This window comes from Spodoptera frugiperda, chromosome 15 (assembly GCF_023101765.2).
Source record: "Spodoptera frugiperda isolate SF20-4 chromosome 15, AGI-APGP_CSIRO_Sfru_2.0, whole genome shotgun sequence".
In the NCBI taxonomy this organism is placed as follows: Eukaryota; Metazoa; Arthropoda; class Insecta; order Lepidoptera; family Noctuidae; genus Spodoptera; species Spodoptera frugiperda.
Genome location: NC_064226.1, coordinates 10,647,850 through 10,662,802, shown reverse-complemented (window position 1 = coordinate 10,662,802; position 14,953 = coordinate 10,647,850). Strand labels below are relative to the sequence as shown.

Genomic DNA, 14,953 nt, shown 5'->3' with positions numbered 1-14,953 from the left:
CATCATATAAAATTTCGCATAGATAGGAGTGAAAAGAGGGTAGGAAGGTCTTGAAAATAATAACAGTCTTCATTAGCTCTCCAACATCTACACACTTTAAAGTAGAAGAAAAAAGGCTCAATGATTTAAATTCCGTCTATATTTTTAAACACATGTGCACTGCCGTGTTTCCCTATACAATACATTACAGTAGCATAGACCTTTAAAAGTCGTCGTTCTATAGCTCGGTAATGGTCATCAGTGGTCAGCTTTTCTCCTTGGAATGAAGCTAACAATTGTATTGTCTCAGTAAGACTGCCGCCAGACACTAATTCCAGCATTTGCCACGTCTTTGATGAAATTCTGAAATTTTAAAGACAGCATTAAACCAACTATCGTTCATAAGTATAAGTTTTAATTTGTAACATTTCAAGTAGGTATACATATATGTATGTATGTAGGTACATATTATATATATATCATACAAATAATACACATACCTAATATAAGGGTGATATTAAAACTGTCATGATATCATCATCATCATCATCATCATCAGCCGAGAGACGTCCACTGCTGAACAAAGGCCTCCCCCTTGGTCCTCCACGTAGAACGACAAGCCGCCACCTGCATCCACTGGCTCCCCGCCACTCTGACGATGTCGTCGGTCCACCTAGTGGGAGGTCTGCCCACGCTGCGTCTTCCGGTCCGCGGTCGCCACTCAGTCACCTTCCTGGCCCAGCGGCCATCAGTCCTCCGAGCGACGTGGCCTGCCCATTGCCACTTCAGCCTGCATATTTTGAGAGCTATGTCTGTAACTCTTGTTCTTTGGCGAATTTCCATATTTCGGATTTTGTCGCGCAAAGATACTCCGAGCATAGCTCTCTCCATCGCGCGCTGGGCGACTCTGAGCCTTTCTAAAAGGCCAGCAGTTAGGGACCATGTCTCGGTACCGTACGTCATCACTGGCAACACACACTGGTTGTACATCCTGGTCTTCAGACACTGCGGGATTTTTGACGAGAAGACTTCATGCAACTTCCCAAATGCTGCCCATCCGAGTTGGATTCTTCGGGCGACCTCTTTCTCGAAGTTGGACCTACCTAGCTGGATGATCTGACCCAGGTATGTGTAGTGGTCTACAACTTCGAGTATATCGTTCCCAACGACAACCGGTATAGGTGCAACATGGACATTTGACATGATTTTCGTCTTGTCCATGTTCATTTTAAGGCCCACCTGTTGGGAAACGGTATTGAGGTCGCTGAGCATGGTGTTCAGCTCTTCCAGCGACTCTGCCATTACGACTATGTCTTCGGCGAAACGGAGATGAGTGATGTATTCGCCATTAATGTTGATGCCGCGTCCGCTCCAGTCCAAGAGCTTAAAAACGTCCTCCAGTGCGTTCGTGAATAGTTTCGGAGATATAACGTCTCCCTGTCTCACGCCCTTCCGCAACTGGATTGGCCTCGTAGTCTCTTCCTGGAGTCGGATGCGCATGGTGGCGTTGTTATACAAACACTTCAAAACCTCGATGTATCTATAGTCGATGTGGCACCGCTGGAGAGACTGCAGCACCGCCCAGGTTTCGATTGAATCGAAGGCTTTCTCATAGTCCACAAACGCCAAGCATAGTGGCAAGTTATACTCCTCGGTCTTCTGTATAACCTGCCGCAGCGTATGAATGTGGTCTATGGTACTGAAACCTTTTCGGAATCCGGCTTGTTCGGGAGGCTGGAAGTCATCAAGCCTGCGTTCGAGACGGTTCGTGATGACCCTCGAAAACAGCTTATACACATGGCTCAGAAGTGAGATAGGTCTGTAGTTTTTTAGCAGACAGTTGTCGCCTTTTTTAAAGAACAGAACCACCACACTCCGTTGCCATGCTGCCGGCGTGGTTCCCTCGAGTATGACGGAATTGAATAGCTTCTGGAGGACTAAAAGTATCGGTTTTCCACCCGCTCGCAGAAGTTCCGACGTGATTCCGTCATCGCCCGGCGCCTTGTTGTTTTTAAGCTGTTTGAGAGCCATCCTAATCTCGTACAGGCTGATGTCTGGGATATCCTCAGTGTAGTGCCGCGTCAGTTTAGCTCTTGGGTCCCGAGCTGTACCGACGATGGGTTGCCGTGTTGAGGTGTATAACTGTCCGTAAAACCTCTCGAGCTCTCCGAGGATCTCGGACTTCGACGAGATGACGCTGCCATCCTCGGTCTTCAGCCTCGTCATTTGGCTTTGCCCAACAGACGAATTCTTTGCGAAGACTTTTGAGCCCTTGTTTCGCTCAATTAAGTCTCTGACTCTTGCGGCGTTATAGGCCCGCAGGTCACGTCGCATGTATTTCGAGATTCGTCTATTGAGCTTGCCGTATTCAGACATAAGACTGCAGCCTCATCTGAGATGAGGCTGCAGTCTGAAGACTGCAGCCTCATCTCGCTACGATCCTTAAGAAGTTTTAAGGTTCCGTCGGAGAGCTTTTGGGGCCTGTTTCGGCGGGGGGTCTTGAAGAAGTCTGACCCCACTGCTCGGACAGTTTCCACCAACCCATTATTTATCTCGTCCACGTTTCCACAATCAGCTAGACACTGGAAGCGATTTTGCAGTTGGAGTTGGAACTGCTCGGAATTTTGGATCTGGGCACGTCCAGGGCGGAGCGTGGACTTCACCAGGCGTGACCGCTCTAGTTTTACATTGATGTTCAGTGTGCCCCTGACAATACGGTGATCGCTACCGGTTTTCACCTTCGCTATCACAGAGACATCACTGAATATACGTCTTTCGGTCGCCATGATGAAGTCGATCTCATTTTTGGTAGAACCATCAGGGCTTATCCATGTCCACTTCTTGGCCGGTCGCTTCTGGAAGAAGGAGTTTACCAAATAGAGTCTCTCCCTCTCCATAAAGTCGACCAGCCGCTGGCCCCGATGGTTTCGCTGCCCATATCCAAATGGCCCTATTCTCAACTCATCGCTATTCCGTGTGCCCACCTTTGCATTGAAATCCCCCATCACAACGGTGAAGTGTGTTTCGGAGGAGTGTATGGCTTTTGAAATTTCCTCATACAGAGCCTCTACTTCGTCGTCACAATGTGTCGAGGTCGGCGCATATACCTGTATGACCTTCAGCGAATACCGGTTAGATATTCTGAGTATAAGGTACGCTACCCTGTTCGACACACTGTCGACCTCACACACGTTGTTGACGAGAGACTTGCGGACGAGAAATCCGACACCACCCTGGGATTTACGGTCTCCTTCCCGGAAGAAGAGCAAGTTGCCGGAATCTAGGATTATCGTATCCTGACCCTCTCTTCGGATTTCAGATAGTCCCAAGATGTCCCACCGCATTTTGCTCAATTCTTCCTCCAGCTCGACAATCTTCTCATCAGTCCGCAGTGTGCGGATGTTGTGCGTTGCCAGGGCCAAAGTTCGTCGGGGGTGGTAGCGCTTTCTCTGCCGGGGATTCTTAGCACCCCCTGCTCCGCCGTTACCTGATCCGCTACCTAGATCAGGAATAGCGGAGCTGCCGGGGACTGGGGGCCGTATAATTATGTTGTCGCTCATAGTGAAAAGGATGGGGGGGGGGGTTGCCATAATCCCCACGCTTGGCAGGCGGCTTGGGGATCGCAGTTAGGTCACCGATAAATTTTGAGAATGCTGCTGCCCATTTCTCGGTGGCTGGTCGCAGTTTTAGGACGTACCCGGGTCATGATATCATGACAGTTTTAATATCACCCTGATGACTCACATGCAACATTGATAGAGTGGCGCCAATATATCAAGTTCATCCAACATAGGATTACCCAGCCCCTTTCCATTGTCAAGTAGGAGTATTTTATGTTTGTACACTTCATATCTGTGCCGATCTCCGTTTTGTATTAAGAAATCAATAATAGCAATATCAATTAAATTTAATATTCTCTTAGTACTGAGAAGTGATGACACTTTCCTGTAACATACAATAAGTTGCAACATTATAGAAGACTATAATTCCTAATTATTGGACTAAAAATGAGAAGGGATGGAAAATACTTACTTACAATAATCTTTATCATTTTCCCACTCCATTTTCATACTATTGTAAGAGCGTCTCCAAGGTGACTTGTTGACTTTGAAATATTTATCTAAGTAGAGTATGCCTGCTCCCTCAATGTGCCCAGTGCTGTCAGGACAGACAGTCTCATTTATTTTGCAATAATAACACTTTCCGTAAATACAGTCTGAACCTTGACCTGAAATATTTAATTAAGTAATTTAATATAGCTCAGTGTTAGGCAATACATTTAGGAATTATTGACTGTTAATATGTTACTTACTATTTTTTACCATAGTTTTTTTTAATCCAGGCATTGCATGAGATAAAATGTCATACTTCATATTAATCCTCCTTATAACAGAAGGGGCTACCCATTTGTAGTTCAATACCATAGCAAGGTAGTATGTGAACACCTCGGAGTTGTGGCGGTCGTAGCCAGCATATATGTTGCCTCTTATGACATCACTTAAATTATACCTTTTAGGTTTAAAGTACAGTTTTTGATTCCCCTGAAAAATAATATGGTTTTATGATTAATTAATTTATAGCTATGTATTTTGATAAAAGTATTAATTAAAAAAATATTCCCAACTAGAATTTGATAGCAGCCTTATCAAATTATTTTCCACTTGTAAGTAATGGACAAAGCCATTGGAAAAATATACATTTTAATAAACTGTATCAAGTATACACAATTTTGTATTATTTTTCAGCAATATTATAGTTTAGAAAAAAAAACAGTACCTAGTTAATGTAGCTATAGCGTAAACAAACCTTTAACACAAGTAATAACTTCAATTGTGTGCCCTTGGGCGCATTGTCAACAAATGCTACCTGTGAGGTGCGCATAGCTTGCAGTATCTTTCCTGCTGCACCATTCTTATATGGGAACAAGGACTCCTCATCAGCCCACTGTGGAGTTAAGAATTCTTTAAATATTCACGGCAAATTTTACAGCAAACTTCTTCAATATCATTTCACAGTTATATCTTAATGCAATGGTGCAATCTGAAGTTTACAATAAATACTAAATTGATTAAACTAATGAGCATTGTTACCACAAATCTGGCCACCAATAATGTCCAGGTAGGTACTTACATTTTCAACATTTTGCCAAACACTGTCTAAAGTAGCTCCCGAGGAATTAAATGAGCTAATTAAATTTCTTTGTACAGGAGTAAATTTAGAATTTTTGGTGTGGTATTGACTAGGCAAACGATTGAGGTATTCGTTTATTTCTTTGATTATAGGCGGTATGGGTTCTGACTTTACAATGGGCAGCTTAAATGTAGCGGGTCTATGCTCTATACTCAGGTTGTAGAAGAAGTATATGTTGAGCACAACTAGTAACAGAAGAAATAATGAGAACCCGAAGATACAGTTCATCGACATACTTCATTATTTATAATATTATTCTGATGAACACAAATTATTCACTGACTAGATATAACAAAAATTTGTTCACGGTTAGTTACTTTTTGGCTCGCTGCAGTTGTCTTACCCTTGTCTTAGTTATAAAGACTTAAATTTTGGCACTACAATCATACTGTATTTATCTCTCAATGAACATAATCAATTAAACTTCTCTTCAATTTCTAAAATTATCAAAACTAAAAGAAGTCACCTTCGCGTACGTTTACTGTTATTATTCTGTATTTATATAAGCCAAGTCTGTAGTATTACCCTAGTTTTAGAGATTTTGCCAGTCTTATTTATTATTTGATTTGAATTATAAACACAAATCTAGATTTGCAACTTGTAATCGTTCGTACTCGTGCGGGTGGAGTTAAAACGTCATACGTCATGTCATGTGTAGAGGTGTAGCAAACCGTATGTATTCGGTACTGAGTAACGGGTGCGCCCTCTGGTACCGAGTAACGAAACGTTACTCTCGAATGTATTTCGTTACTCGCACGATCTCGTTCCTCGTATTTAACCGAAACTGTGTTACTAAGCATGAGGCTTAGGAATCGATATTATAATTAGGGATGCAGTTTAAAAATATTTTTTGATTTGTTTAACATTGTTTTTATTTAATATGTTTAATTTCATTTTAAGAACAAAAGATATTTGTAGTTTAAAATACATTTTTATTTAATATATCTAATTTCATTTTACGAACAAAATATTGTTATTGTTTAAAATATATTTTCATTTAATATAAAAGATTTTTGTTGTAAAATGTTTTTGTCAATAAATAAGTTAGACACATTTGTTGCTTTTTCATTATAATTTAGATTCCGTGAATTTCAAAAGTTCATTTGCAGTTACTATACGCGTACCAAACGATACGATATACGAATGGATTCGTTTCGTTGGGTAATACTGATGTACCAAAAGTAACGAGTAACGTAACGATACGATAGTAACGAGTACTCATTTTTATAGTAACGAATACATACGGGTTTGCTTTTTCTCGTTACTTTCACACCTCTAGTCATGTGTGTCACTGTTCAGTTGACAATTTCAACTTTGTCAGTGTCATTTCACTTATTTTTAATCTATGTAACGTCCAAGCCACAAAGTGCAAGCACCTGTGCAAACACAACTTTAAATACACTCGCGAGCAACCAAATCGACTCAACTTACATGTGCGCATTCGTAGTTGTTTTCTTAAAAAAATATTGAATTGTTTTTAAATACCGATATACCATTAGAAAGCTTACAACTTCAGCTTTAAATTGGTACCATTATTATAAAAATTGTATCAGCACTTTTTAAAATATTTAACTTAATTCAGCGGACAAGAGTTTTTGCTCACTACGACACCAACAAGTTATAACACAAACTACCCCTATAAAAGCTCCAAATTAAGGTTAACTTTATCTGTGGCTTATCGAAAGTTGATCGTACACATCTCCGTAAAAACGCCTCATTTTATTTCCAAAAATTATGGATAGGACACCAGAAGAAGCCGCTCAACTCGTTGCTCTACTGGAACAAGGACTTAGTCAGCGAAGAGTTGTCTGAACACCTCGATGTAACAATGAACTGGCCAGCGGAATACGAACAATGGACTGGCCAGCGCTTAGCCCGGACATGAATCCAATTGAACACTTGTGCCGTGCAGACACATTCTGCATTCGTCAGTAAATAAGACTGGCCTCCATTGGTCCATGCTCCAATCGAGTTGTTCTCGGGCAAATTGAAGGCGCGCTTGCCGGTGGCGTGTCGTCAATTTCGGGCCTGTGGCAGGCCGTTTAGGGGTGAGGTTGGCTTCCTTCAACCGTCCTCGTACTGTCCACTCGCTGACAGCCACTCCTCGAACTCTTCTGAGTTCCTGTTGAACATCGACACCGGTCAAGTGACGATTTCGTAGTGAAGTTGGAATAATAAAACGGTCGTCTCTCTCCGAGGTGGACCGGTGGCGGCTTATTCTTGGTCTTCGATTGAAGGCACCAATATCTTGATACTTTCTGTACACTATTGATACTGCAGATTGGCTCAAACTCAGCGGAGCAGCAACTCTTCGCTGACTAAGTCCTTGTTCCAGTAGAGCAACGAGTTGAGCGGCTTCTTCTGGTGTCCTATCCATAATTTTTGGAAATAAAATGAGGCATTTTTGCGGAGGTGTGTACGATCAACTTTCGATAAGCCACAGATAAAGTTAACCTTAATTTGGAGCTTTTATAGGGGTAGTTTGTGTTATAACTTGTTGGTGTCGTAGTGAGCAAAAACTCTTGTCCGCTGAATTAAGTTAAATATTTTAAAAAGTGCTGATACAATTTTTATAATAATGGTATCAATTTAAAGCTGAAGTTGTAAGCTTTCTAATGGTATATCGGTATTTAAAAACAATTCAGTATTTTTTTAAGAAAACAACTACGAATGCGCACATGTAGGTTGAGTCGATTTGGTTGCTCGCGAGTGTAGTTACAAGAGTGGCCAACTAAATGTAGAATAATCAAACCCCCATAAAACGTTGACGTGAACCTTCTTCCATAATAACATTCCAACCTAGAATTTAGGTCTGATATAAGATTAATGGATATATACTGAATAAATTATATGAACTATGTTCTACACAAAATGGATAAAAACTTAATAGACTAAACGTTACGACGTAAATAGACTATACCTAATTGTACCTGCCTACCTGTACTTACTATTTATATTTTAATAGGCAAAAAGTTAATGCCTTTTCCAATTTTCGACCTATTCTATAATTCGTTTCTCTGGTTTGTTAAATTGTAGACATTGATATAGCCATAGGTATAAATGAAGCACACTGCACACACACCTTATCATCTGAAAATGAGAAAATTTCTTTTTTTTTCTTTTTTAAAAAAACGTTGCCCCACACTAGGATTTTCTCCTGTGTCGTGGGTGCGTTTACAAACATACAAGTTCACATACACATGACACCCAGACCCGAAACAACAATTTGTGGATCACACAAAGAGTTGCTCCGTGCGGGAATCGAACCCGCTACCCGTTGCGCGGCAGCCAGTTGCCCAGCCACCGCACCAACCGTGCAGTCTTAACCCTTGTTGTGTCTGAACGTAGATCTCTGCGTTCAGGCACCAAAAGCGTATCTACGCTAGACATAATGTATTTCATATCTATTGAGTCTTTTATACCGGCATACAAGCGGTTAGATAGATAGGTAGGTAGGTAGGTAGGATAAAAAATAACGCTATATGATTAAGTAAATTTCTTTTATTTTTTTTAAATACAAAGTAGATTCGATAGCACATCAAGCTCGCTCTGAATGGTACAAAAAGTATTTATGTAGTTGTGCGCTCACATCTGGTGCTTGCGACATTCGAGAAAATGAAGAATCCAAACACACTCATTAGCAGATTTTTAAAACTTGTAACTGAAATCCTCTCAGGACTTCATAATATACTTATTATATTAAGTTTGTCAATTAGTAATCTGATGTGTTAGCGTCTGTGCGTAGACACGTTTTTATAATATTTGGCGCATATCACAGGAATTAATACCTTATAGGTACCTCTATATTTTGTTTTATATTAAAAAGGGTATCCTAACTCTTCTCTTCTAGTTTTGCTAGCCATCTTGCCATTTGTGGGAAATGAGAAAATATAGCCAACGTAATCTGCGGGAAGGTGAGACTCGATTGCACCCAGTGCGATGACCTGTAATATCAAAAAAATAAAAAATTAGTAGACTTTAGACCACAGCACAGAGTAGATATCTTATATACACATAGCGGCTGAATTTCTTCGTAAATGACATACTTATTCTCTTAATTCTCTAGTTTCTTATATCATCAGTTACATAATTTAAAGCTTGAAAAGCATTTTAGTACAGTCAGCGTCAAATATTTAGTAGCACGTAAGTACATATTGAAATGACAATCAAAAAGTAAACAACTGTTTAGCCAATGCCTGAAACTCACCTCAAGGTAGGTATTGGAAGGGCGTCTGCCCATAGGTATATCCGTGCCGTTCTTGACTTTATCAGGATTATTAGTTTCTATGTAGGTGCGGGCTACTAACTGCTGGCCGCTAGGTGTCGTCACAGTCACGTTCTTGGGGTAGTATATACCGAGCGCCACGCCTTCTTGCCTGTTAATAACCAAGTTACATTACCTTTACTAACGAAAAAATAATAAAAATATACATTACATAGGTGCCTACTTCCTTTTTTCCTTAACTCTCAGTAGATAGGTAGGGAAATCATTAGATGGGGAATACCTCATCTTTACTTATGCTTATGTTAAGTTTGAGATTTTACATGACTGGGATGAACATTTAATCCCATCCTAGATTGGAAACCGAAAGTTTTAGATATTTACAATCCACAGAACAATTCAAAACTGCAGTTAATCTTAATAATAAGTATTAAGTTAACAGTATTTTAAGAATATTTGAAATAATGAATCCTTACTCGTCTAGATAATGCAGTTGGTCTGTGTCCATGGTCCACACGGTGCCCCACACGTGGGCATCCTTGTCTTCTACTATAGTAGCCACGGCGCCTTGCCAGGCTTCCACTTGGTAATTAAAATCTAATCTGTAATCCTGAAAAAGAAGTTTCATAGGTAATTAAAGTAGGTTTATTCATTAAAGTCTTGTAAATATTAAGATTGAGAATTAAAAATAACGTTACACGATGGATAAAATAACGTTACCACTTTATTTACACAACTTAAAGAGATAAGTAGACATTTTATGAGAGTTGCATCAATATTTACTGCCTAATAAGGAATAAAATCAATATCGTTTTTATCAGTTTCCATCATCTATGAAATTAAATAATGAAATGGGCTCGTAACTTTAACTTAAGTATCTTCTATTCACCTAAGTACTTTAAACTGAAATGTTATGAACACGTTTAAAATGAAATCATGTTGGCAATGGCATACAGGTAAAAATAAACATTTCCATGAATAAGTTGGGAACCAATTTTATTCTAAAAGATAAACATGTCTTTTATGATTTCAGGAAATGGGTGCTTAACAATTTTCATGATTGCCGCCATTATCTGTCGTTTAGTTTACACTGGTTTACAGGTAGAGAGGTAGGTACGAAATAATGCAGAAGTATTTGGTATTATAAAATCAATTGAGAGAGTATGAACTTTCTTATCCATGCAGGAAACCTAGTACTTTAGACAAAACAGATAAAAAAAGTAAGTATGTATAGACAGAAAAATAATTTAGATACTATCACTTTTATTATAACTTTCGTGAGACACACTAAATTAATTATTATGTTTTCGGCTTACTCACGTAACTGTTTGACAAGGAACTCGACTAATTTCAAGCCATGCTAGAGACTCATATTCATGAGCAGCATTTCCGCAACACACGACGCGGCGATTGAGTAGCAGCGCGACTATCGCCGCGTTGTGTCAAACAGTTACGTGAGTAAGCCGATAACATCATAATTTAAATATTTTCAGTATTTTGTCAAACTACCTTACAAATTAAACTTACCCTAAGTTTGGCGATGCTATAGAAGACCGCCGATGGGTTGTTGAGATGCAAGCGTTTGGTTAACAAATTACTGCCGTACGCGAAATAAAACGTTATTCCCGGAGGAGGAGTTACTTCTGCGCAATAATATAATTTGAATAAACTAATTAACATTAAAGGTAAAACCGTTTTAGAATGCATGGTCGGTGGTCGTGCACTGCGCTCGAAATCAAGATCAGAATTGAATGTTTTACAGTTTCACTGGCACTAGTACAATCGTGTAACCTTTATTGTGCTACGTATATTTTCAGTAACAGGTCAAGCCGCGTAATATTGGCCGTCACTGAGCTACACTACGTTATATACTGGTAGGTATAAGTCATACAACTACGTAGCCGGCGGATGATGTGCAATTAGGAAAAGTGTAATAATGTAATAATTTCTATAATAAGGAAACTATAACATAGTATGCATAATTAGTGGAAACTAAGAGTACTATAAAGAATAAATAAAGGAATAAGAGTCCCGTTGTGATCTGAAACTAGTAGAGCTTTTCTCAGTTATTTGCGTGAGTAAACTATTATTTTCAATTCATAATTATTATATGGCTTGATGTATCCGTAATATATACGACCTGCTCAATGTATACGTGATACCTACATACAATAAGCGATATGGTCAACATGTCATCACGGTTGATGTCTTATGAGGGCGGGTAGGTTGCATATTTTATGAGTCATAATTGCCTACCAATTTACAATAGACATGATCTAAATGCATTAATCCCTTCTTTTCGCATAATATTCTTTGTCCTAATATATTTCAGCATAACTATTTTGATTCAATTTGTTTTGACATAATAATACTTCGGCATAATTTTTTTAGGCATTCATTTAATTTTTGTATAATCACCTTAAAGATTAATTTGTTTTGGCATAAATTTGATTCGCATTAGGTTTGTAGGCCTAATGTCTATAAGCATGACGTTAGTAGGCCTAATGGTAGTAAAATTATAGTGCCCCATACATAATTCTGATCAAATCAATTTGCTATAGTTGCTGTAACAATTAAATAAAAATGTTGGGCAAAACTTTAATATGTTGTGTAACAAAAGTTAGTGACAGAACCGATTTGCTGCCAAACCGATTCCACGTAGTCTTTTTTGTTCTACCCCTAGAGTGTAATTAAAAATCGCGTAGGCGCGTAGGGGTGAGGTGGCCCGCGGACTGAGGAGCAGGCGCCTGCGAGCGAGCTGCCGCAGCTGAATGCTGGCCGGCTAAACCAGCCAACAATCCGAAGCTGCGGTGGTGAATGAAAGCCGTCTGCGACGATTAGTAAGCATGGGGTCGCCAGACCCCGCAGCGCCGGAGCCGTGACCGAAACCCTGTCTGCTGCATGCTTGCTTTATGCCAGCTTGCATGCTGCATTATGTGTAAATAAATTTCCGCGTTAGGATATTATGCTTTAAAAAGTTATGCAATAGAACTTTATGCTTTAGAATATTATATTTAATCATTATTATGGTTAGAGAAATTATGCTTAAAGAATTATGCGTAAGCTGCGTATGCGTAAGCTGTTATGTGTATATTATGCGAAAATATGCCAAACACAGTTATACTGACATATATTTGGTCTTAAAATTTTATGTAAATGGATAGGGAGCCGGTGAAACTACTGAACGGATTATGATGAAATTTGGTATACAGACAGGGTATGAGCAAAAGTCAGCTCATACCCTGTCTGTATACCAAATTTTAATAATATAAATAAATATAAATAATTTTAGCCTACGGGAACGCGGACGAAGCCGCTGGCGAAAGCTAGCTGTTAAAATATACCTACTATCTACGTACTATGTTCATCCAAATGTTTTGCCTATACCAGCAGGTACTCAGGAACTAGGCCGCCTAACTAGAAACATTAGTCCAATAACTAAAAACCGTTGCCGTAATCGTATCGTAAAGTCGTACGCAAATCAAAATACCGGGATCTGAGATGTGGCATAATGTTATCGCAGTTTACAGAACACTAGACCATAGCTACTGCTATTGTTTCATCAATGTTTCTCTTTTCTAATAAGTATGTAGTTATGTAATTGTAAGCCCTAGGTACCCACTGCTGCATTCATCGGGTAACACTAATTTATACTCGCTTTCCGTTCACATGTCTATTGTCTTATTATTTCAGTTTATTTTTGTTCATTTGTATGGAGTTCTGTGATTCGATCTGGGGCAGGAAAAGTACGCGGTAACGGTTTCTTCCATTTTAGGTAATGGTTTACGAGTGGTTTGTGAGTTGTTAACGTATCTCTTAGACTTCCAAAAGTTTAGAAAAGGACTTTGTAAATGGTCCATTTTCACTTAATATGATCCTGTATTAGTATACCTTTAACTTAGGACTTTGTCATGGCCAAAAACTGCATAAACTTGAGACAGTGTACCCAGCGATACCCAGAGAGCTCACCTAAATCATAATGTAGGTACAGTACTTGGGGTCAAAGTGAAGGCGGATTTTATTAAATATACTGAAATATCTAATTGGGTATATTGTTCAAAGTATATAAAAGTTATACATAGGTGTATAGCACGAGCGTGTTATGACACTTGAACATATACATGCAAAGAAAAATTCACACCAAACAAAACAAGCGTCACGAAAATCTGTCAATTTTTGGACAATGACAATGATAATGACAATCAAATGACTTTTCTATTGGTTTTAAAATTTAACCAAGAGTTTTACAAGCTCGTCATGGTTTTTATCCATTGAGTAGAGACAGCTCAACTCATATTCTTGGTTAGAGACAGACATTTTTTAAGTGATCCAAGAATAAGGAGTAGGTTGGAGTAGGTATTACCTGTATCTATTTATACAGTGGAATAGTGAGGGCACTCAATTTAAATATGTAGAATTGTAGATACAACGATAGATATGTTTTGTTATCGGTATCGAATCGTTCGGTGCAAACGAGGTTTCCATATTGTGGTTAACAATATAGTCACTCAATAGATACCTAGGCTTATAAATAGGTAGGTTGCCGGGGCTACGGCTCAAAGTAGGAGAGAGAACGGCTGGTTTTTTAGGGTTCCGTAGCCAAATGGCAAAAACGGAACCCTTATAGATTCGTCATGTCTGTCTGTCCGTCCGTCCGTCCGTCCGTATGTCACAGCCATTTATTTCCGAAACTGTTGGGCCTACATAGTTGAAACTCTGTAGGTTGATGTATTTTGATAACCGCTATTCGAATTTTGAATAAAAATTAATAAATTTAAATATTAAAGGGGGGCACAACATACATGGAACTGATTTAAAAAAAAATTTTTTTGAGCTAACCTATCCTTGATGGGTGTCTATGGATAAGTAAAAAAGGCATTAAGGTTCCTAAAATCATTTTTCGTCAAAATCAACCGTTTGAAAGTTAGACGCTTCCAAAGTGGAAAAATGAGTCCCACTAAAAAAAACACAAACTAAAAAAAATATATGCTGTAGATTTCAATAGAAACTAACAACAAAAATTGGTTTGAACGAGATATCATTATTAGTGTTTTTAAGAAATAATAAATTTTCAAAAAACGCAAATATAACTTTGTCGTTCATACAAACACTATGTAAAACCAAGTTATTTTATAACTTTATATTATGTCATCTACTTGCTGCTACGGAACCCTTCATGGGCGAGTCCGACTCGCACTTGGCCGGTTTTTTTTTTAGTCAGTAAGAGACTGATACTCCCTCTCGCCTCACCCCAAGGCGGAAGAAGTCATTGGATGATTTTCCCCCCTCAAAAAAAAGGTAGGTAGTCAGACAAAGTTTTAAATTAGGTTAGGTACAGTCATCAACACCTATAAATCAGTTTCTAAAAAGCCACATCTTTGGCTTAAGGAAATGTCAGTAAAAAATAGGTAAAAGAGGTGTAAACCGATGTAAGGAAATACATAAATAGGTATTTTGATGAAAAATGCACCTGGGGATTGCCGCTTTGTAATAGTATTCTGACGTCACTGACCTACGTGTAATATTTAAAGTTTTTGCATTGAGGTAAGACATTACAATTGA

At 38.9% G+C, this 14,953-nt stretch overlaps 2 protein-coding genes across 2 annotated transcripts; both read right to left on the bottom strand.

Moving 5' to 3' along the window:
- Positions 1-121: 121 nt before the first annotated feature.
- Positions 122-6,104, bottom strand: LOC118275056 (glycosaminoglycan xylosylkinase homolog). Its single transcript, XM_035592907.2, has 6 exons — positions 5,110-6,104; positions 4,786-4,923; positions 4,292-4,520; positions 4,012-4,207; positions 3,724-3,924; positions 122-342 (listed from the first exon to the last, which is right to left on the bottom strand). The coding sequence occupies exons 1-6, from the start codon at positions 5,401-5,403 to the stop codon at positions 126-128; spliced, it is 1,275 nt and encodes a 424-aa protein (XP_035448800.1). The 5' UTR covers positions 5,404-6,104; the 3' UTR covers positions 122-125.
- Positions 6,105-8,652: 2,548 nt separating this feature from the next.
- Positions 8,653-11,242, bottom strand: LOC118274400 (gamma-glutamylcyclotransferase-like). Its single transcript, XM_035591884.2, has 4 exons — positions 10,919-11,242; positions 9,868-10,001; positions 9,377-9,545; positions 8,653-9,113 (listed from the first exon to the last, which is right to left on the bottom strand). Exons 1-4 carry the CDS (start codon positions 11,096-11,098, stop codon positions 8,988-8,990), a joined length of 609 nt encoding a protein of 202 aa, XP_035447777.1. The 5' UTR covers positions 11,099-11,242; the 3' UTR covers positions 8,653-8,987.
- Between the last annotated feature and the right edge of the window lie 3,711 nt (positions 11,243-14,953).